Genomic DNA, 23,017 nt, shown 5'->3' with positions numbered 1-23,017 from the left:
CATATCATGACCCCACAATGCACCACTGTGGCGATGGAACGACAGATGTAACTAATATAAACCACTCCCATTCAAACTTTGATTTTTTCTGAAGTGTGTAGTTGACATGCATATTGGAAAAAGCATTAAAAAAATGACAAAAATGAGACACAGTGAAGAGAGAGTAGGTGAGGTGAGAAGAGGAGGACTAGAAAGTGGCAGGAAGAAAAATACCAAAAAATCCACAATTTGACTGTTTATATTTTATTTTCACTTGTGGAATTTTGATTTTAAGTGTAATTTTATGTACATAAATAAAACAGTGTAATATAAAACCTGTGTTATTTTTGTTATGTTAATGTGTAAAAATTCTGATTAGTTTTACAGTGGTGTAAAGTCCTACAGGAAATGATTCCCTCCCTTTAGGTAATTCCATTCTCATATAGAAACATAATTATATACGTGTATCGATAGATTGCTGAAATGCATATGATAAATTAAAAGGCTTGATAGTGAAAATATTAGTCATATACGAATGTACAAGTATATGTATATCGCACATAATTTATATAGCCACAATATTCATTAGTCATTACTGAATATGCATCATAGTACATGTAGCATATCACTTTGATTGCATGTACCTTACCTAAGAACTTGACATACAGGCCATGACACAGGTATATGCAGTTTTACGATAGGTTAATTCAACATTTACACAATGAACCTGTTGTATTAAATATACCGGTAACGTTCATGATGTACTGTATTTATAGGTAGGGTGTATTTTTTTTATTAAGAAACAAATATGTGGTATATGAACGTCAGGTGCCTCTCAGGAACGTAGAAAGTTAAATGCATTTCTAACTTTGACTATGTGGAACAATGCATACAGTTAAACTAGCTGCATGCACATGAATCTCACGTGAAAGAGCATTCACATAAAATATTCAACAAGTTTCACGCCCATTTTTGTGTGCTATTTTATATTTACAGTTTAAGGACCCCTGACCCTCAGATTAAAGTAATGTAACCATCCATAAGTTTTTCAATACGTATATTTATCAAATTGAAACTTAAAAAAAAAAATCAAATCATGGATTCCGATATTTTTTTTTTTACAAAGTTACAGCATGGTTAGTTAATTGATTAGCATAATTGTAATGGAAAGTGGATTTGTGTTTAAACTATCGTTCGACCGGCAAATCAAAGTCTTCAAACAGCAAAGATACATGTATATATACTCTGTAACACCAGCTGAAATGATTGATGATCAATAGTGATATATAAAGACTACAGAATTATCAAACATTTCATTTAAGCAAGTTATAACAAAAAAGTTAAACAATTATTTTCCGGATATTGAAAAGTTGCTGGGGGTCGGAAATTGTTAAATCACAAAACTTCTCGTGAATCCACGTGATGCTGTGTGATGCTGTGTTTATGTGAGTGTTCGGTCCACGTGATTCCACGTGTAAAACTAAAGTTCACGTGAAGTCCATGTGAGGCCACACATATATGCAAATTCAATCGGCCACCAGTGATACATCTATACATACTTTAATGAGGGAGGTTGGAATATTCTTAAATGCATGTGAAAATCTTATTTTATAATGCAAGTTTTTTCCTTCTGAAAGAGCTAATTTTGTCGCTAGCAACACAATTTATGAAGTGCAAAAATGTTTTGAGCGAAAGGTTAAGATCCCAAATCTTAGTTCTACCATAAGCACTATATACTATGAAGTACGTGTAAACTTCATTACACAAGAAAGTGTCCGTGCACTCGACTGCATGCAATGATTTTTCACTTCACTAAAACTAAGCCTGAATAACTATGACCGGAATGGCCATGAATCTCCGACGATTCAATTGAAAAATTAGAACCCAGCGCTATTTATACCCCCCTGCCCCCCGACCGTGCCCCTTATATATAAAACAGGCACGTAGCATCAGGGGGGGGGGGGCAGGGCCAGGGCCAGGCCCCCACCCCACTTTTTTCAGGCTCGCAGCAACAAATTTTTTAAAATCCCCCCCCCCCCCCCTCGGATTAGGATTTTGAAGTTTTTTGGAAACTTTAAATTTCCTTCATTTTTTTTTCCTTTCTTTTTTTGATTTTTTGGATGGGTCTGGCCCCCCCCCCCCACTTTCAAAAACGATGCTACGTGCCTGTAAAATACCAAATGTAGTATATATATGTATTGTTTAAGCAACTATTTTGATATCAGTCTACATATGGCGTAGTTTATCCAGCGTCTCGGTCTCTTAAAATAGTGTTCTACATTTTCAACCGAAAAAAATATAGAGAATGCGATTTCCTTTGCTTACAATCCCATTGCATTCTACTGTTCTATAATGGTTTATGCGACTATTTTGATATCAAAGCATGTATGGCATAGTCTATCCAGTGAGGCGTCCTCAGTGTTCTACATATTCAACTAAATTTAAAGTCCTAAAACATGATCGAGTCACCGCCTTACCCAGTAGTGGAGTTCAGTTAGTAAGTCAGCTGGCATGTGATCTTGACAGAGGAAACACCCTGCGTTATATATCTATAGAAATCTATAAATAGATCCTTAGTCATGTACAGGCCTTCTTCTATTTTTAACTCAATATCGAAACCCCGATCTGCTGCTGAATCATGGTGCATTTTGAATTAAAAAAACATTTAATAAAATAAATCGTTTGAAAAAATGTGAATTGAATCAAAATTGCATCCATTATAGATGCAATTCAAACATCCGAAAGAAAAATCTGGATCGTCAGTTCAAAAGTAAGAACATATCATGAGAGAACGACCAATCAAAACGCTTGAACCCGGGTCAGGGATATCCACATGACTAATCGGGATTACGACATACCAACAGAGCGTACTAGATTCCACGTTGGAAGAACGTTCGTCTTAAGGTGAACTATTTTGCAGACCGTCCATTGAATGAGACTGACAGAAACTGTCCCGAAGATGACTCTCACAGACCACAAGGAGATAAAAGTGGAGCAATGCAGCGAAGAGTGAGTACATTTACTAATCTTAAATTAATTTTTATATAGAAATCAGCTGTTATGTGAAATACGTAGTTTCATAACACCATGCACAAAGTTGATTGTATCGTATAATAATTTTAGTTTACTGTTTGCATTCTTTAATTCTGAAAAATCTGATGAAGAGTTTAAACTACTTCATTTGAAATTTAGTTCGATTATTTTACCATATAGGCATTGCAGCATGTCGCAAATTTGCAGAGCTCCATACATTGCATCATGGTCATATTGAAATTGAACCAATCATATTTTCATTTATTCAAAGTTTGGTTCAAATTTGATGTTTGACAGCCATTTGGGGCAAAATTCGTGTTTGTTTTCTCTGAATTTATGTGAAATCACCTGCATGATATTGCGTGCTAGAAATGGGCCAATTGCCAGTCTTGTAAACATCGATAAACAAACCCGGGTAAAAGCGCGCGGAGATCGCCTATCACATCTATTTATAGTATTGGCATGACGAACTGGCAGTGGTTAACACGATATAGCTCTAAGAAATTTAACTTGTGTTTCCTTATTTGGAATGAATTCATTGTTGCGCTTTTTTTTTAAAGTAGGGCAAACCGAAACAGACTTAAAATAGCAGGAAAATTAATGCATCGAATTTTATATTTTTAAAAATCACCGAGTCTAATTATGGAATTTTAATCCTAGCAGTCAAAGTAAAAGTAAAAATCTTTTTGCAATGTTTTCAGGAAACATGATTATGATCTTGACCCAATTAAAATGGGCTTCCTACGTGAATTGTTGATAAGTGTTTACAGCTGAATAATTTATCTTCCTCGTCAATCACACAATATGATTGGCAGCCACTAATAAAAGGATAACCTGCGAACCTTCTAATAAAATCGAAAGTCATTCACTTTCTTCTCAGTCAAAAGTAAACAAACGACTTATTAAGATGCTTGACATAGGTGAAACATTGCAACTGATGTACTTATTAAATGGGTACGAATAATTTGTATTGTGGATTACAGTTTAATTATTTTTTGTGAATGGATTTTTAATTATTAAATTTTTCCTGATCTTGCAGAAGCAGTATAAAGGCTTGCCCCGGCGTACTGAAGGTCTTACAAAACGCATCCAAGCAAGAGCGGGTTGTGAACGGGGTCCACAAATGTGCGGCCATTCTAGAAAAGTAAGTGTAAACTTATACAGGAGTATCTTAATCAGTACACGTGGTTTAATTTATTTACTAGATTAATTTTAAACTGATTTTACTTTTTCTTATATATTCTCAATCATACTTTTCTTAGGAATGCGTCATATTAAAAAAACATCCCTTAAAACATTGCCGGTCTTAAAAAAATTGAAATAGTCAAAGATTTCAAAACTGTTAACCATATTCATGGTATAATGTCTATAATTGATATTGTTTATTTTTCAGTGATCCTGATGCGGTGATGCTTTGTATCTTGCCACAACCATCAGAGGATGCTGACGTCACAATAAACATAGAACAAACTCTGATCAAAGCCCATTGCTGGGAGAACGGCATTCGGGTCCTGAAGGTACACATTGTCAAAGTTACTTATTACAAATTTGAAATTATTTTGCCAAAAAAAGAAAAAAGAAAAGAGACCCAAACTTTTGATAGATACAAGGATTAATGACAGTTGGTTTTGGTTTATTTTTACAGGTGGACTGCTGTAAGAAGCTGGAGATGTTGGTCTTAGACAACACACAGCCCACAAACCACTCTCTAAACTCGGACTTCTCCTGTGTGCTGGTCTTGGTAAGTACCTGTAGTCCTAACACAGACATGTATATAGTACTCAATATACAGGTAACAAACCTATACACAATTCTTATAAAACTGATTTATAAACCTATGAATTGTGAACTACGTATGAAAAGAACTCTATTGGTTCTTGAAATTGAATTTCATGTATTATGGTTTTTTCCTTACAGTTTCCAAAAGTTGAAGCCAGCGATTCTCCTGACGCAGAGAAAGAATGGAAGCTGATTGACGACTTCTTCAAGAAGATGCTCATGCATGGTGTGCCACATTGGCACGTGATTGAATTACCCGGATGATATATAACTTGTCTTCATTAAACTTTTAAGTGCATGTAAGTGTGTTATAGGTCACTATTTGTCTACATTTCCAAGAAAACCTGTCTTTTATCTTGCAAGACAACAAAACTGACATATGCATACAGTCGACATTTTTTAAAATAATGTATGCATTCTTCATTTTCAGTTTGCCTCAAATCATAATTGCATTGAAACTTTAATTGGCACGTGCTGCCCCAGACTTCATGTTCTGCTCCAAGGAGAAAATAGAGGACAGGAAGACGAAAAAAGATGCGCACGCAGGCCTCCCTGGCTGATGAAGTCGTAAAGATTCCGCCAAAGGAATAAACAAACGACAAACTTCACAGGAGAAATATAAACTGACTGTAAATGTCTGTGAATGAAATCATGGCGATAGGTTAATGAATATTAATGTATATAGATTAATTTTAGATATGCACTGTATGTTCAATGCGTAAGAATACGAAGAAAAGAGAAATAAAATGTATAACATAACTGGCGTTCTGTTTTTGTTACATTACAATAAGTTTATTTTGAGAAAATAATCAGAGCTTTACTTCATTGTGGATTCACAATGGGAAGAACTGATTCAAGCATTGGCCGTTGAGGTATACGTAAAACATTGAGACCACAAGACAATGATTTGTGTAGGGACAAGGATACTGGTAGAGGCCCACGTTCTTGACAGGGTCCAAAACAGAAAAACATCTTGAAAAACTTGAAAAAATACTCGCCTGGATTTCTTTTTAAGAGCATATTTCTGAGAATTAGGATCCCGAAAATATTCGAGAAAATTTTGAAATTTTTAAAATGCTACGTGCATGAACTTGTGACATACTATTACTGATGATATCGTTATTGAAATATGTAGTTAGAGAGAAAATCTTTTGATATAAATTTTAAATAAATGGTGCGTAGCATCGGAGTATAGAGGCCCCCCCAATCCCACCCACACATACACTGTTCCTCTCAACAAACAGTTCATATAGAAAATTGAATTTTTGATTTTTTGAGGAGTTACTCCCCTTTACCTGCAAATGAAATTAAAGAAATTAATCTTAAAATTGACGCGTTATCGCTCTTCGCTACCCCCCCCAGTTAGCTTGACAAGATATAGGATAAGTTTACCCCCTCCCTCACTTTAAAAACGATGCTACATGTACGTGCCTAAATTGTTTAATATCCCTAGATAATTTTGAAGCTTGGTTCTATTGCGCAGTAACAGGTATGTAAATACGAGATTGACCCTGAGTTATTTCCGCTGCGCTCTATTACAGTGTGTGTATGCATTGTATATGCATGCGTCCTCTAGACAAAGTATTGTTTTTCTGGCTGTCGATTTAATTTGGAAAAATAACAAAACATTACATTGCCTTTGTATCTCTCCTTTTATTCAAATTAGCATTTGCAATATACTAAACAAAGGTAAAGTGAAACTTAACCTACGAAACTTAAAAAAAAACCTCCTGTAAGGATTTAAATTATTAAAATACACTGGATTAAATAAAGTATTTTTCCTGATTTGATTTGATCGGATACTTCATGGGTAACAAGGTATTTTTACATTGCTTAAGAGGCTTTTTAATTAAAAACCTGGAACAAACAAATGTATTGTTAGAACTTTCGAAGGTCACGCCCAACTTAAGGGGAAAAACCCGGCAGTGCTTATAAACTTACTAAAATTGATTTTTCCAGTCTAATGTCATCAACAGTTTCATTAAACTTTTTTGAATGTGCAGATATTTTCCCGGTGGATCAGAGAGGGATCATCATGATAGTTCAAAGTTCATTATAAATGAGAAAAAAATCTTTTAAAAATTTGGTCCTTCTGAGACTACATATGTTCTTTATTTGGAATTATTTATTGGGGAAGCCTTAACATACCCATATACAGCCATGTTTTAGAAATAATACGTGATTTCAAAGTCGCACTTCTATTTATATTACAAGGACAGACTATGCAACTTAAGTGACTTGGATGAAATTGAAACTACATATAGTCCATTCTTTATTAAGCAAATATATCATTTATTATACAAAATAGACATATTTTAACCTTATGTCAAGTTATCATATAATAATAGTACTCTATTCATTGATTTTATGGGTGACTACCCCCTTCCCCATATTGCTTTTTTGATCAATGAATTGTAGAATTAGAGACAAAACATAAGACAAAACCATCCGATTTCTAACACATGCAAACTTTACTTATTATGCAATAGTTCTAAATTTACTTACACGTCTGTTGGACCGAGTGTGATGATTTAATATTTCATTAAAGGAATTTTGATTGTACTTGTTAATCTGTAATACCCATGTCACTATAATATTCAGTAATTTCTTTCTTCTAAATCTAAATTCTGCAATAAAAGATCTTTGAAATTTTGAAATGTTCGTTTCGAGTTAATTTTCAGTTATTAAAATATATCTAATTGGTAGTTACGTATTTACATTACAGGTTTTGGGAGGACAACGTCCCTGTCTAAGCCAATTAGGTTTAGTGCATAAAAAAAGAAATATATTGAGATCTTACTAACCATCAATATCCATCTTGATACCTTTTAATTAACATGTTATTTTTTATCCATTTTCAAATAAGATAAATTACAAGGGTTGACCCAAAAGTAATGTCACAGATTCAAGGGTTGACCAAAAAGTAGTGTCATAGATGCAATAAAGTTATAAAAGATACGGAATACGACAAAACTTTTAAAATATTTACATAATATTTATTTCAATGCAAAATGATAAAAAACTTTGGAAGATAGTATATTATGTAGAACGTGAGGTAAGGCTAGTCGCCGCACGCCTGCGACCTAAATCTATATTATTGACTTATTGTTTTAAAATCATAATACTAGTAGTATATGCGTCTGTATATACCCTGAAAACAATGGGGGTCTATTGTTTGGGGAGGAACAAAAGAAGAACAATGGGGGGTGGTTGACCTACATTTGGGGACAGGTGCCCGACACGAGACCTGTGCATAGCAACAAATCAAGACTAATGATTAATTTAGACTGACGATTACCCGACCAAGAAACAGCGTAGCAACAAATCAAGACTAATGATTATTTTTAGACTGACGATTACCCGACCAAGAAACAGGAACTTCCGAATCACAATTGGGTATTGAATGGAGGAATGCGTCAGTGACCTTTAAAAAGAGTTAAGGGGAAGGAGACTTGGTTGAACACGTGTTTGATAAAAGATCGACCCTATTGTTAGACACTGGGTAGAATGAATACCTGAGTGTAGTAAAAATCGTTTTTAAAATGAAGATAGCTAAACGTCGAGAGAAAAATACATTTTGGTGTTTCTGAAGTATGCCAGTATAAATGACTGTTTTTAAAAAAACAAACGTGTTCTGTTAAAATGAACTAGATTGAGAGACTTTTTAAATGGAAAAATCAGTCAGTATTAACTGATCACCGTATAGAAATGACACCCGTCCTTTTAAATAAAAATGTAAACACAAACGGTAAGTTAAAGTAAGGACACAACCATATAGACGAAATGGTGTAAAGACGGATTTAATTCGGTGTTTATTTTTGTTTTACGAAAACGCATTTGTATGTTTGATGCGATACTATCCATTTTATTTATTTTTGATGTTTTTCAGGTTTTAAAAACGAAGTAAAAATCGTGTAATTTTCTATCAATTTATTCTGATATAAAAATGCATTAAATTATACACATACATATGTAGTTTCTACATGAAATTTAAATAGCACAGAGAAAATAAAGTAGAACATGATAAATGACAAAGCTTGGAGAAAAAAGTGTTGTAAATTTACAAACAATTTTTTTTCAATAGCGTTTTTTATCACTGTTTTTTTTACCACTTTGCAAAATCGTTAGGGTTGCAAATGCTGCATTGTAGCATTCCCAATTGATTTTGATGATCATCGCGTTCTGAACAACATTTCACGTTTTTCAATTCCGGAAGGCAGTTTTCGATGTCTACCAGTAAGCCTTTAAAAACGGTGAATTCAAACGGTCTTAAGCAGAGCCCTTTTCTGGTAGGAACGATGTCTGATTCTTCGTTGGGTTTCCAGTACTGTCGTATATCCACGCAAGGGTTGTTTTCTTTCACATGGATGTAAACATTGTATCCCAGATGCCAACTTTGTGCTTCGTTCTTGAGGATTGTTTCTTGAATTGAGTCCATGGCCGTCATCAAGGTTTTTAACTGAATTATTTTCAGACTAATACCTTTTTTCGTTGGTATTTCCTGTCCATCACAGAGTTCGTATTGTCTAAGATCAAGTCTAGGTTCCTTTTGCCATTCGGAGACCTTAACATAACGTCCGTTTTGCAAAGGTTTGAAAAGACGTGCAGACATCATTCTTTTTTCTTTGAGTGTAAGAGTTAGACTGACGAGAATGTTAATTTGTTTCACATATATCTGAGGTTTGACGTCACGAATAATCGTTGGAAAATAAGCTCCTCAGATTGGTGGAAAAACTCAAAAAGTTTTGTAGGAAACGCATTGAACCTTAAAAAACAAGCCCTGTTGCACAATCCACTTCGTGTAAAATAAACTATTCTAAATTTAATTTTTTTTATTGTTAAATCACACACAGGCCAAACATTGAATGTCTTTATGGTCTCAAGACTGTTCGAAAATAAATGGGTTGATGAATCCTTCCGTCGTGTCTGGATACTCGGTGTATGGTGTTTCCTCATATCCAAGATGTTCAGTTCTGCAGATTTCACCCCATACAAAATCATGATAGATATTTTCCCAATCATCATACGAAATACGACCGAATCTCGTTATTTTTAAAACTTCTGCAACAGGTAAGGCTTCACCTTTTCTCATGTCTTGATCAAAGAAAATATCCTGTGCCTTAAGCACGAATTTAAGCAATTTTTCATCATTCTGCGTGGCTTCCAAGGCAAGTCGAACGATGCATTCAGTTTCATGTACCAAAGAATTGCGCAAAACATATTGTTTTTTGCAAAATTGGCATGATGTATCATCGGAGTGGTACAGGTTGTAGTTGTCAATAAAGTTTTTGACACAGGAACCCCGTTGCAAAAATCTAAATAGCCACATTTGTCTTTCGCTGGTTGGGTCTGGAAAAGACAGCATGGTGTTTTTGCAATGTAGTGTTTCTGCTCGAGTGTGGTTTGACAAAATAATCTGAAGTAATACTTTATGCCAGAATGATCATGTGATTATTTAGAAACACGCCTACTAATTGAAAAGAAGGTAAGAGAGGACCAATCACAATGTTAATTAAATGTAATTTGCTATTCTAGTATATGATGTAGATCACATTTTATTTTCAAGAAATTTGATTGGTAATCATTAGAGTGAAAAAAACAATTCGATGTACGCAAATGACTAAAACAGCTATTTCATGCTTTTTTTTTATCATTGCTTCCCTCGAACCTTGACGAAGCACGATGTCGTCTATGGATTCTAGACTGAACATGATTGAAACGGATTCCTGTCCTAATTTTTCCTCGAGCAGTACTGATGCATGTTCCTTAGATTGTTTACCATCGACATCATGGGGAATGGATTCCAATGCTAACTTCTCGTGGAATTTGTCGGACTCGAACAAAGGGTTTAAAGAAGAAAAATTGAAGACTAAATATGTGACTCTGCCTGTGAAAAATATTCCTCCTCCAACTTTGAACAGTCCTTCTCCCTGGCAATATCCCGAATACTTGAATTTTTCGGAACGATTTGCCACGTTTAACGACTGGCCTAAATATTTAAGAGGTCCGGCGAAAAAGGATTTGGCTCGAGCGGGTTTCATTTACACGCGCATCGGAGACAAAGTCACCTGTTTCTCCTGCGGAATGACACTAAAAAACTGGGAACCACAAGACGATGCCTACAATGAACACATACGATGGTCAAAGCATTGTCCGTATGCTAAGATGGTAACAGATGGAAAGTTGGCAAGAGGATAGAAAAGGAAACATCAGACTATTTTTATTTGCATGAAAAGGGTCTCATTGTAATGAGTGAATGTTTTGTTTGCAATTGAAAATGACAATGGTGTGGTTTTTTTTTATGTTTGTGATTAAAATGTTGATATATAACTAAATGTACAATAAAAAAACACTTGCTCACTTTTCATTCATTATTTTTTTTTTATGTTTTGTAATAAGGATATTAGTATGCATGGGTAAAATATTTATGCTAAGGATACCTCAAACAGGTTCTGGGTATAAAAAGACTGATTTTTTCAAACTAAACTTCATTTAAGCATTTGTCCTTGGAGAGATAGTGGAGATGGAGCAGTATTTAAAGAAAATATGGTATGATCCGCGGCACCCTGGTTCCTTTGCTGGTGCAACTAAACTATACGAAATTGTAAAAAAAGAGGGAATCTATAATATTGGTTTAAATCGAATCAAAGAGTTTTTACAAAATCAAGATGCATTTTCGCTGCAAAAAAAAGTGAGGCGCCGATTTAAGAGAAGACGTGTGATAGTGCAGGGAATAGACTATCAGTGGGAAGCAGACTTGGCCGACGTGCAAAACCTCTCCGAGAACAATAACGGAATAAGGTATCTCTTGGTTGTCGTTGATGTATTTTCTCGATTTATGTGGGTGAGACCTTTGAAAGATAAAAAAGCTCAGTCGATCATTGATGCATTCAGAGACATTTTGAGTGGTCCTCGACAACCCAAAGCTATCCGGACGGATAAAGGGTCGGAATTTAACAATCGGTACTTGAAACGATATCTACAGGAAAAAGGCATTAAAATTTTTTATGCCTTAAACGAGACCAAGGCCAATTTTGCCGAAAGGTACATTCAAACGTTAAAGAAGAGATTGTATAGATATTTTACGCATACTCAAAAACACAAGTACATAAACATTTTACAAGATGTGGTGATGTCTATCAACGAAACACCCAACCGCTCCCTAAACGGAAGAGCTCCAGCCTCTGTCGACGCAGAGAACGAATCGGAAGTGAGACTGGATGCTTACTTGGTGAGACGAAAAGCTCAGAAAAAAAGACTGAATATTAAAAAGTCGTCAAAACGAAAACGCACAGCGTATACCCTTAAGATAGGCGATCAGGTGCGCATTTCTCACTTAAGACGCCAGTTTCAACGTGACTATGATCAGACTTTTACCGAAGAAATTTTCATTGTGAGCCATCGCTTCGTTTCACAAGGCATCCCTATTTACAAGCTTAAGGATATGATGAACGAACCAATTCAAGGTAGTTTTTATGCCAGCGAACTTCAGAAGGTATCCAAAGACGAACAGACACAATGGAGAATCGAAAAAATCATCAGGAAACGGAAAGTACGCGGAAAACCGGAAGTACTTGTACGTTGGTTAGGTTGGCCCAAGAAATTCGACAGTTGGATTCCAGAAATCGATGTCAAAAACATTTGACATCCCGATAATGCTTCATTTATCATATAGATGTCGCTGCGGATGGTTCTCAAGTCTTCGGATAGTGCCTCTACGCACTCCGATAACAAACCTTGGAATTTTAGAGTTCGCCTACCAAGATCCTTACCTCTGACGGGGGAATGGACTGTCGAGTTGACGGAATTTTGTAACAACAGTATCAGAGGATTACCCAAGGAAATATTTGTCTATTGTTCGATTTGTGAGGACACCATCATAGGGGAACGACAAGGACCACTTCTCAGACGGATTTATTTGACAGACTCTAAAAATCAGATTTTTCTTCGCCCTTACCGCATTCCTTTACGCAGTAATGACCTTACCGATATGCACATCTATATAAAGGACAACAACACCGGAGATGCGTCATTTTTAACTGGAGATTCGACTGTAACACTTGTGTTTCGACAAATGTGAAATCATGGCTGGACCAACGTACATATCGAATCCTGCTCTATGGGCGCAATTTCATCACACAGATGAGGGGGAAAACTTTATACCGATGATTCGGCGCAAATCGCAGAGGGGTGGTGGAATACTCAACAGAAGAAGGGCTTACATGATTCCAGTTCGGGCTCCCTCTTTACCAAAACCGGACATTCAACAAGTGTCACCAGTAGCGGCCGAGCAAGAGAGAGCCATATCCGAATTAAAAGAATCCATGCGTAACGACGAGCCCCACATGCCTTTGAAAAAAAGTATAAAAAGAAGAAAAAAACGAGCAACTACCAGACGTTCGTCAAACACCAAAGGGAAAGGACGCTTTAAGAAAAAAAAGAGACAAGGACGACAGAGGATTAATTCGTTGAAAAAAAAAATTAAGAAAAAAAAGACTCTGAAAACAAAAAAGAAAACGGCCAGCAGCAAAAAATCTAGTCTCAAAGGCACACCTATTTTTTAGTTAAACCATGTCTTACTTAAGCGAATTGAACACAACGATGGCAGAGCCCTCTGAATTGGCTCTCTTTTCCGATCCACCAAATCAAGTAGCAGTGCATAAGATTTATTTTCAGGAAACCAGACCCATTTCGTCATTTGACTTAGATACTGCACCTCTGGAATTTTCCATTCCGGGAAACGGCGGAGAGTATTTAGATCTCAGAAAAAGTCGACTCTACATTAAAGCAAAGATCACCAAGTCTGACGGCACAGCCTTAGCAGCTTTGGAAAAGACAGGAATCGTTAATTTACCTCTTCAAGCACTGTTTTCTCAGATAGATGTCTACATGAACGGAAAATGCGTCTCGCAAAATGCCAACAATTATCCCTGGAAAGCTTATTTCAAAGTACTGTTGTCTACAGGAAAAGGCGCATCTGAATCGCAAATGCAGACACAGATGTACTGGCCTGATGGAGAGGGCATGAATGACCCGGATGCTGCAGCCGGAACGAACATGTCTCTGAGAAAGAGATATGTATTTACCCAAAAATCGAGAACATTTGATCTGGAAGGTCCTCTATACGTGGATTGTTTTTATCTCGACAAATATCTCATCAATGGAGTAGATATTCAACTCAGGCTGTTTCGTTCCAAGCCCGAATTCGTGATAATGAGTAAGGAAGCCTCGCCGAGCTACAAGGTCACCATATTAGACGCCGTATTTAAGGCCTGTAAAGTTAAAGTCGACAGCGCCATTCTGGTGAATCACACCAATGTCATTCTCAAGTCCCCGGCGAGGTATAATTATCTCAAAACAGATGTCAAAATGACCACCATTTCAGATAAAACTAGCGAGTTTTATTGGGACGACGTTTGGAACGGAAAAAGACCATCAAAAGTGTTTGTCACTTTTGTCAAACAGTCGGCAGTGAACGGTGGTTACGCCGATAATCCGTTTTATTTTGAACACTTTGATCTGTCCGAGATTGTCTTGTACGTCAACGGAGAACCGACACCCATTCGACCAATGAAGCTAGACTTTGGGGAGAACAATAATTACGTTACTCCTCTCTGCAATTTGTATCAGTCCTCTGAAAGGTGGCTCAAAGACGAGAGCCTCGTCATCGATAGAGAAAAATTTGGGACTGGATATGCCATATATGCCTTTGACCTCGTACCAACTGATCTCGGAGATGGGTATATAAACCTGGTACATCAAGGAAACGTTGGTGTCTATGCTCGTTTTTCTAAACCAACCACAGCGACCATCAGCGCCATAGCCTATTGTGAATGCCCCGGTCTTCTTTTAGTTGACAATACCAGAGAAGTGAGACAATTGTAAATAATAACAATAATAATAATGGATACCAAAGAAATGTTGGGCATTGTCGATATGCTAGCGGACCTTAAACCGTTTTTCCGAGGCATATTTGCCTCCAACTCTCTGCCAGTTCGTGTGACTCGATTTCCTTCTGCTGTAGTGTGCAACACAGATCCCATTGAAGAAAAAGGTTCTCATTGGATTGCCTTTTGGCTCAGAAACGAAACAGAATGCGAATTTTACGACAGCTTTGGAAGATTACCGGAATACTATGACATTCGATTGAGAGACTTTATTGATAGAAATAGCTTTGTTTGTGTTTATAATAATGTACAAGTGCAACAAGATTCGGCTTCTACTTGTGGTTTTCACGTTTTATATTATTTGTATCGCCGTGCGCAGGGGTTTTCAATGCAAAGCAGTCTTGAATTGTTAGGTCGTATTAATTCCGACGACTTTGTACGCAAATTTGTTTTGTCAAGAATTAATCATTACAAAAGCCATCTGCTGTCTTTTAAAGTCGGGTAATGAGACACATGTTGATACTTGTAAAAAAAAAATAAATAAAAATCCTCTTACACTTGGATCCCGGAGACTTGGACCCCGGAGACTTGGACCCCGGAGACTTGGATCCCGGAGACCGAGGTTCCCGCGCGCGCGCGCAGGCTTTCCCCCTCAGTGATGAAGGGATCGTTAAGAGCGTCATTATCGTGTCTCATTACTTTTTTTAATGAATGCAGTTAGAAAAAAATAGTTGTGTGTTTTATAGATGTGTCACATGAAGATAAAAAAAGTAGTTAATTAAAAAACAAAAAATATTGCAAATGATGTACAAGTGAGGTGTACCTATGTCAGTTTTGTTTCATGAAAGAATATATTTAGATGAATGCAACTAGCCATGCATTGTTTATTAAAATGATCATGTATTTTATTGAATGCAGGAGATAGAAGAAATAAAAATTAGTTGTGTGTGTGTGTGTGTGTGTGTGTGTGTGGTTTGTAGAAATAAAAAAAACGATCTTGAGAAAAAAAAGGTTTTGTTTTTTTTTAATTTTTTTTTCTGCACTAAATTCATTTTAAAATGAACACATTATACAGTTGGGAGTTTTAGTGAAAATTTCCAATAGAAACAAAAATATCTGATAAAAAAATATGAGTTTTTTTTTTTTTTTTTTTTTTTATATTTGCGGGTTTCATGTGCGCATGCGTAAATTTGTTTAAATCTTGTTTGGGGGGTATCTTCATAATAATCAGAAACAGATTCATTATTTTTCATTTATTCTCAAGACACGAAAAGATTCGGCAATGAAATTTAAAACTCCCACCTCGTTTGCAGTAATAGGGGGAACTATGTCGGGAAAAACACATTTTGTGTGGAATTTACTGAAAAGTGGAAGCGAGATGTTTGATGTTGCACCAAGCAAAATTATATATTGTTACATGGAAGAACAGCCAATTGTAGATGACATGAAGTCGAGTTTATCCGATTTTGATACTTATAAAGGACTACCTAGCAGAGATGAAATTAAGGAATGGTCTGAAGATTACCCTCACACTGTAATTATTCTCGACGACATGATTCATTTAGTGACGAAAAGTTCAGATGCTCTTCATCTTTTTCAGACCATGGTGTCGCATTCTAAGGTAACGGCTTTTCTGCTGTCACAAAATCTATATCCCCCCGGAGTTTACGCTAAAAGCATCTTACTGAATTGTCAACACGTTATTTTATTTAAAAATGTGAGGGATAACCGACAGATCATTACCTTTGGTAGTCAAGTTTTCACGGGGCGCTCGAAATTCTGGATGGACGCTTACGCCAAAGCCGTAAGTCGCCCTTACGGTTACATACTGATAGATCTGACCAATCACTGTCCGGAAGAGAGGCGTTTACGAACAAATATCTTACCAGGCGAAGGAGAAACGATAGTGTACCGACCTAAATAAATTGAGAGTGTAATTTGTACACTCGTTCATTTACGTCATCATGTCTCAAAGGACAGGACGTCAGACAGCATTTCTTCGTTTTTTATTTCTTGCTGATAAAACTCAACGAAAAAAAATTATCGAAATGGCCTCCGAAGAACAGATGAAGGCTTTCAGGGAGATAACTCTAAATATTTACATGGGTCATCTGATCATTTCCGGTTATTATCGGACAAAACTCAAGAGATATAAAAATCTCGTTCAGTCTCTATGTGATCGTCGTGTGAGCAACATTCAGATAAAACAATTGCTGCAGAAAACCGGAGAAGTCATTCCCTTGATTCTTAGACCTTACTTTAAAGAAGATGGCGGAGGAATATCTACTCGTCAAAAAAACAATCTACGATCGGATGAAGGAGAAACAGAGTGAACAAGAAAAAAGTCAATCAATGGATCAAGGTGTGAACACCGAGGAGACAATGTCGACAATTAAAACGGACCCCCCACAATCTGGATCCGGTCTTATTTACGCGGGAAGCAAAAAGAGAAAAGCGACTTCACCTCCTGGCATACGCTCACCCAAAAAGAAAAGGACAATGTGGCTGACATTTTAATTGTAAAGGGTGGGGAGTGTTTATTCATTATTATCTGTAAACAAAAAAAACTATAAAAATGAAAAACAAATTACATTGTGAACACATATCATTTTATTTTATTAAAAATGTTCAAAAATCTGTATTTTTGAATGTACATATACTAATAAACAAACAGTCTAATACATGAGATATTGTTTTAATAACCATAAGGAAGTGTTGTCAAATTTGGTTGTACGACTCGTTTCGTATACACAGATGCATATTTCTTAATTTCCTCTTGGCAATAAAGTTCGCTATGAATTTTTTCTCGACTGATTTTGTTGGGGTTGACTGTGCAGTAGTTTCCCGCCAAGGAATTCTCGCGATTGAACATGGCGTCTTTCATGCTGTTTAAATTAAGGATTGTCGAATTGATGTAATTTAGGGAAAATCCCTTGACTTTGCATGCCTCCTTTCCTTTATGCGTTCTGTATGCATAATTTTTAGGACCATTGCACACAAACTCGGTAATCCAGTCGTCCTTTTTCAATTCGTTTGTAAGTTCACCCAGATAATCACCAATGGGGGGTTCTATTTCCCCCTCCTTTTGGGTATAGATTACCGAGTCTGTGTCCCAGTACAGAACGCGAGTTTGCAACAAATCTAATAATTCGTACAACTTAAGGCGGGCCCAACAGGTAGTAAATGAAGCCAAAAAAACATTGCTGTGACCGGGGTCGCACATGTCCTCCGAGGCACGTTTAGTAGACAGCATGAGATGGTTGTCGTCTATGATATTAAAATCCTGAATTTCTATAGTTGGATTGGCCATCTGCTCAAACAACACGTGAGCTTGGCTGTCGTGAAGAATCTGCGTTTTGCAGAGGTTCATTCTCTGTCCAAATTTACCCCAGAAACTATTCAACAGAAGCTTTGCCAGGCTACGTAGACCCGGATTGTGTTCAATATTGTCGGGGTCAAGACGAATACCTTCTCTCTGCTCGTACATCTCGATATATTGAGCGAGGTCATCCTCCGTCTTGATCCAGTCGGGTCGTCCACTGGCCTCTTGTTTAATTTTCAAAAACATGTTGATATAAGGCGCAAATAGTCCACCCGTCTTGGTTACAGAGTCGTACTGAGTCGATTCATTCCAATGGTAGACTTCGTAGATTTTGAGGATCTTGTACCCCTTTTCGACGGCTTTGAGAAGTTCGGGTGTACAGTAAGTACCCGTCAATGCTCTGTCCGCGTCCGAACAAGCGCAAGGTTCTTTCTGTAGGCGCTCCACACACGATCGACATAGCGGAAACGTTAACTTTCCCTGCGAGCGGTAACCGAGCACTGGGTGAAAAAGTCCTCGAGGCGGGAGAACTTTTACCTTTGCCAGTCCGAAATAATTCGAGATATCGTCAAACTCACGAGTGATGATCTCGGGATGTCCGGTCGGATATCGTGCCGTCTTGTTAACGAAAGGGTACAGCGAGGTAAAATCGACATATTTGATTTTTGTATCTCGTGGCGCTCTTTTGTACAACACACATCCGTTTGTACGTCCACCCATAAGACTATCCCGGGGGTCTAGACGCTCAGTCAAATCCAGGTTTTCGACAAAGGTTTTGGCGTCAGGGTCCTCCTTAATCATGTTGTCATATTCGTGTTCCCAGATGACGACAAGTTTCATTCCCAGACTCTTTAACTTTCTTTCTTTATTACGGGTGCGTGCAAGCAACTCGGATGCAGTATACTCGGAGTTCGGAAGTATAATATCACCTCCTTTTTTGAAGCACGTGGGACATCCGTGAAAACGACAGCCGTGAAATTCATAAGCAATTCCGGCGGGAAATTCGGTGGTAGGTGCTACGTAACCATCTAGTCGATAGCGAGTTTCCGGTACTCGGTACTCCCCTCTTCCGTTTAATGCATGGCAAATATCCAGGTGTTGACCGTTTGTGCGGGCGCGCTGCATTAACAATTCGAGCCATGCTATGGATTTTCTGCTGAATGGTATGCGAACCTGATATCCGTTCGGCGGTGGACGAGCAATGGGGGACTTCACGAAAACTTCCTTGATTATTTCCATGTTCATTTTCTTAAATTCGTTCCAGTCTATCCAAACGTTCTGATAGAGGACAGATGTTTTTCCGTTTATTTTTTTAGCATCTATTCGGATCTCTTGGTCGTTTTCCTTGACGATTAATTGCCACTGCTCTTCAAGAAATTTTTGCTTGTAAACTTCCATGCAAAGAGATGCTATGGTACAGGAGTCAAATGCGTCAATGGCGCGACCTCCGTCTCTGCTAGTCGCTTCGTGTAGAAGGTGTTTGAATTTTATACAGGCTCGCCGCAGTATATCGACGTCGCTTCGACAGTATTTCACCATTTCGCTATGAAAATCAAACACTTCTCCGCTGTCAATTTTTTCCCGATACCACTCGTAGAATTTTTCCCGACCTTCGATTGACATGCCATCGGGCCCGTAAGTCTCAGGCGGGGGATACGGCCCCACGTATGATAAATTTTCCCGACACGTAAAGAAGTGTGGGAAATATCCTTTGGCTAATGATTCCAGTTGGAATGCTCCAGGTAATTTTGCCAGGGCCATGGGTAAAAAATTAAATGAATCAATCACTCTGATCTGTAAAGCATTCACGTTAAACATTTGCACTTTACTACCTCTGTAGATAATAAAGGAAGGTCGTATAGTCTGCGATATAAGGTACTGAAGTAGAAATTGACCATCGTATGACAGATTGTGAAAAACGACCGTATACCCTCTGTGGTTTTCGTGGAATATCCATCTACCCAAGTCGTACAGAGTCTTAAACACGCGCTCTCGGAATCCACACTTTCCGGGACAGGGGGTTCTGATATATCGTTTGGTCTTTTTGTCTCTTTTAGCACAACGATTGCACCGATCTCCGCATTCATTGCATGTGCTCTCTGGAGTCATGTCATTGTTTTCGCACTTTGTACAGGCGGACTGACAGACGGCTAAGACAACAGAATGCCTTGATTTTCCGCAGTAAGACTGGAGACAATGCTGACATCGACGGCAATCCAAACAGGTCTTTTCCTCTTGAATACATTGAGCGCAGTTTGTGTCAAGGCGAGGGGCATAGCCCCATTCACACTGCACTATTTCGTCCCTCTGCGATGCCTCTATATCGGCAAAAATGTAGCGTCGCTTTCCGTTGTCGGAAGGGGGGTAGCTTCTCGCGTAACAGAGATGTTCCGGTTCTACATACTGAAGGCATGATTTACACGTAAAATACCCGCACTTGTGATCCTCAGGCTTCATCTCGCATTGTTCCACGATTTTGTGACAGGTCGGACATTTGTATACTAGCTCGCATGGCACACTTCCGCTTTCGGTACGAATTTTATGCCTCTTGTAACACTCCGCAGATCTGCAAGTTCGGTGGCAATCTTGACAAATCCATACCTGCTGCTTTTCACAATCATCCGACAAACAAACGCTGCAATGATTCTTACAAGCATGTTTATGTTTGTGATCATACGGGGTCAGACACGAAGAACAGAAATACGAACTTGAAAAAAAGCCGCATATTTTAACAATGGCATGAAAGTGTCCCGAACCCTTGTCTATGTGGTATAAAAATATTTTTTTTCTTTCCTCATCGCAGTTTTGACTGATGTATGAAAATGCGTTACTCAAAGCAGAGCTTATTACGTAAATGTTTACATTGAAATAATCCTCTAATTTTGGGATCAATGAGTACGTTAACGGTTGGTCTTTCGAAATGGCCAATGAATGACACACAGACCGAGTGAGGGTGTCCTGCTTTTGATCAGTATTTTGACACACTTGTATATAGTACCACTGTGGGCATTTCTCAAACTGAATGAGAATTTCGGCTGGGGTGAGAGTAGAATGCAAATTTTTCAATCTCCTGTATTCGTCGTTGCTCGTTCTACAAGCACCGCAAAAAGCCACAAGAGCAGCTCTTAACAGACATAGATTATCGGTATTTTTTATCACCACTATGGATTTTTTTTTAATGATATCTGCATCGATGTTGGTCATTTTTAAACCTTTACCACCGCGCGGATACTTGATAGCACCTATGTCGATACGACAGGTGGAGTCAAACGGAATGTCCTCGTTACTGTTAAGAACATTTACTAGACTCTCCATCATGGCTTCGGCGTTCATCTCTTCCATCGGACGGCATGGAACATAGATAGGTAAGTCTAGTTTTTCGTTGTGAATGGCAGCCCTCATGATGTCGCCGGGACGGAGGTTTTTCTTGACGTGTTCGATCATTTTTTCAAATGCATCACGAACAATTTCTTTGACTTCGTTAAGTTTCTTTTTTTCGCGAAAAAACTTGTTGTTGAACGTTAGCTGGTAATTGACGTCAACGGCCTTCATGTCTTTGAGGGTTCTCTCGTTGACTAGCTTTATATTGTAGTCATCTTGGCCCGCGCCAACTTGATTTCTGATGAGGTCATCGGCGAGGCGTAAATCGTCATCCAAGGATAGATTTTCTATTTCGCGAAAACTGGAATCGGCAATGTCGGAAAAATCCATCGATTTGCTCGTACTGTCGTCCATCAGTAGAGAACGATCTCCATGAAACGAAGAATCTGCTATGTCATTAAAATCAATAGTTGAATCGCTGTCTCCTTGACCCACAGGACTTGTACCGCTCGGGACTGAATTTTCATTACTTGTCAGTAATTCGCTCCAACTCATATCTTCAATTTGTTGATATAAATTCTGTTCTCGAACTATTGAACTAAATGAAATAAAAAAAATAAAATATTAGACAATAAAATATACCGCTATAGATTTAGACTAATTAATTATTAAAAATCTTTGACAATTTTTACTGTAATTCACTATTCGATATTTCAATGAATTGACAAAAATATTAAAAATATCCTTGAAAACGCAATACCATACAGATAACTACTATTTGTTGTTGTTTTTTTTTTTTTTTTTACCTAAGGGTACATGGTATTTTTTTTTAATAAAAAAGTTATATTCCTTACCTCTTGCAAATATGAGAGAGAGAGAGAGAGAGAGAGAGAGAGAGAGAGAGAGAGAGAGAGAGAGAGAGAGAGAAAAAAAAACTTTTATTGTAATTCACTATTCGATATTCGATTGCATTGATCAAAATCTGAAATATCCTTAGTGTAATAACCTACAGATAGCTGCTGATTTGTTGGATTTTTATTTTTTTTTACCTGAAAGTATGAGAGTACTTAAAGTTTTTGAATTTTTTAACTAAAAAAAGTTATTTTGTCCATTATCTCTTGTAAATATGAGAGAGAGAGAGAGAGAGAGAGAGAGAGAGAGAGAGAGAGAGAGAGAGAGAGCGAGAGTTATCCCTCTTGCATTGTAAATTAAGCGGTTAGCTTGTACACAAAACGTACACATATAAAAAAAAATAGATCAACATACCTCACATTGTTTTCGTGTACTTTCTCATGGTTTGTCATACTATCGTACGAATCGAATATCAAATGGCAAAATCCACACTGATACATCTTGTTCAAAGCTTAACAGAGTTTGATAAAAAAAAGTTCCAAAAATGCCATGCGGACACTAAGTAAATTAAATTCATACTACAAGGAAAGAAAATAATCTTGAACTTATCGCAGAAAATCTAATTCTTTCATTGGTTATTACCTTTGGCGACTGAAAAACATTTCAAATTGTTCATATTGATTGGATTTTAAATAAGTGGGCGTATACAATTATTCATTCCATTCAAAAATATCGATTTTCCCCTTGACTCTGTCATTGTTTTTTAAATTTTTAAGCTAATTATCAAAAATGTGTCTTTGCAAAATCGTTTAAATATTGACCATGCTTTTATATCTTGAATTTT

General features: G+C 37.3%; 3 protein-coding genes across 4 annotated transcripts; all 3 read left to right on the top strand.

Annotated features, from left to right (window-relative positions):
* The first annotated feature begins 2,818 nt into the window (after positions 1-2,818).
* LOC128165744 (uncharacterized) lies at positions 2,819-5,550 on the top strand. 2 transcript variants are annotated; one of them, XM_052830569.1, is made up of 6 exons: positions 2,819-2,988; positions 4,052-4,156; positions 4,406-4,529; positions 4,658-4,753; positions 4,930-5,090; positions 5,222-5,550. In XM_052830569.1, the coding sequence occupies exons 1-5, from the start codon at positions 2,912-2,914 to the stop codon at positions 5,053-5,055; spliced, it is 528 nt and encodes a 175-aa protein (XP_052686529.1). In that variant the 5' UTR covers positions 2,819-2,911; the 3' UTR covers positions 5,056-5,090; positions 5,222-5,550. The 2 variants fall into 2 exon arrangements, with proteins under 2 accessions (XP_052686529.1, XP_052686530.1); XM_052830570.1 differs by lacking the exon at positions 2,819-2,988 and adding an exon at positions 3,802-3,966.
* Positions 5,551-11,314: 5,764 nt separating this feature from the next.
* Positions 11,315-12,436, top strand: LOC128166031 (uncharacterized). The gene has a single exon (XM_052830944.1). The coding sequence runs from the start codon at positions 11,315-11,317 to the stop codon at positions 12,434-12,436; it is 1,122 nt and encodes a 373-aa protein (XP_052686904.1).
* A 956-nt stretch (positions 12,437-13,392) lies between these two features.
* On the top strand, positions 13,393-14,676 carry LOC128166030 (uncharacterized protein F54H12.2-like). The gene has a single exon (XM_052830943.1). The coding sequence runs from the start codon at positions 13,393-13,395 to the stop codon at positions 14,674-14,676; it is 1,284 nt and encodes a 427-aa protein (XP_052686903.1).
* The last annotated feature ends 8,341 nt before the right edge of the window (positions 14,677-23,017 follow it).

The sequence above is a fragment of the Crassostrea angulata genome, chromosome 10 (assembly GCF_025612915.1).
Source record: "Crassostrea angulata isolate pt1a10 chromosome 10, ASM2561291v2, whole genome shotgun sequence".
NCBI lineage: Eukaryota > Metazoa > Mollusca > Bivalvia > Ostreida > Ostreidae > Magallana > Magallana angulata.
Note: the sequence above shows the minus strand (reverse complement) of the source record. Positions and strands in the feature narration are given on the sequence as shown.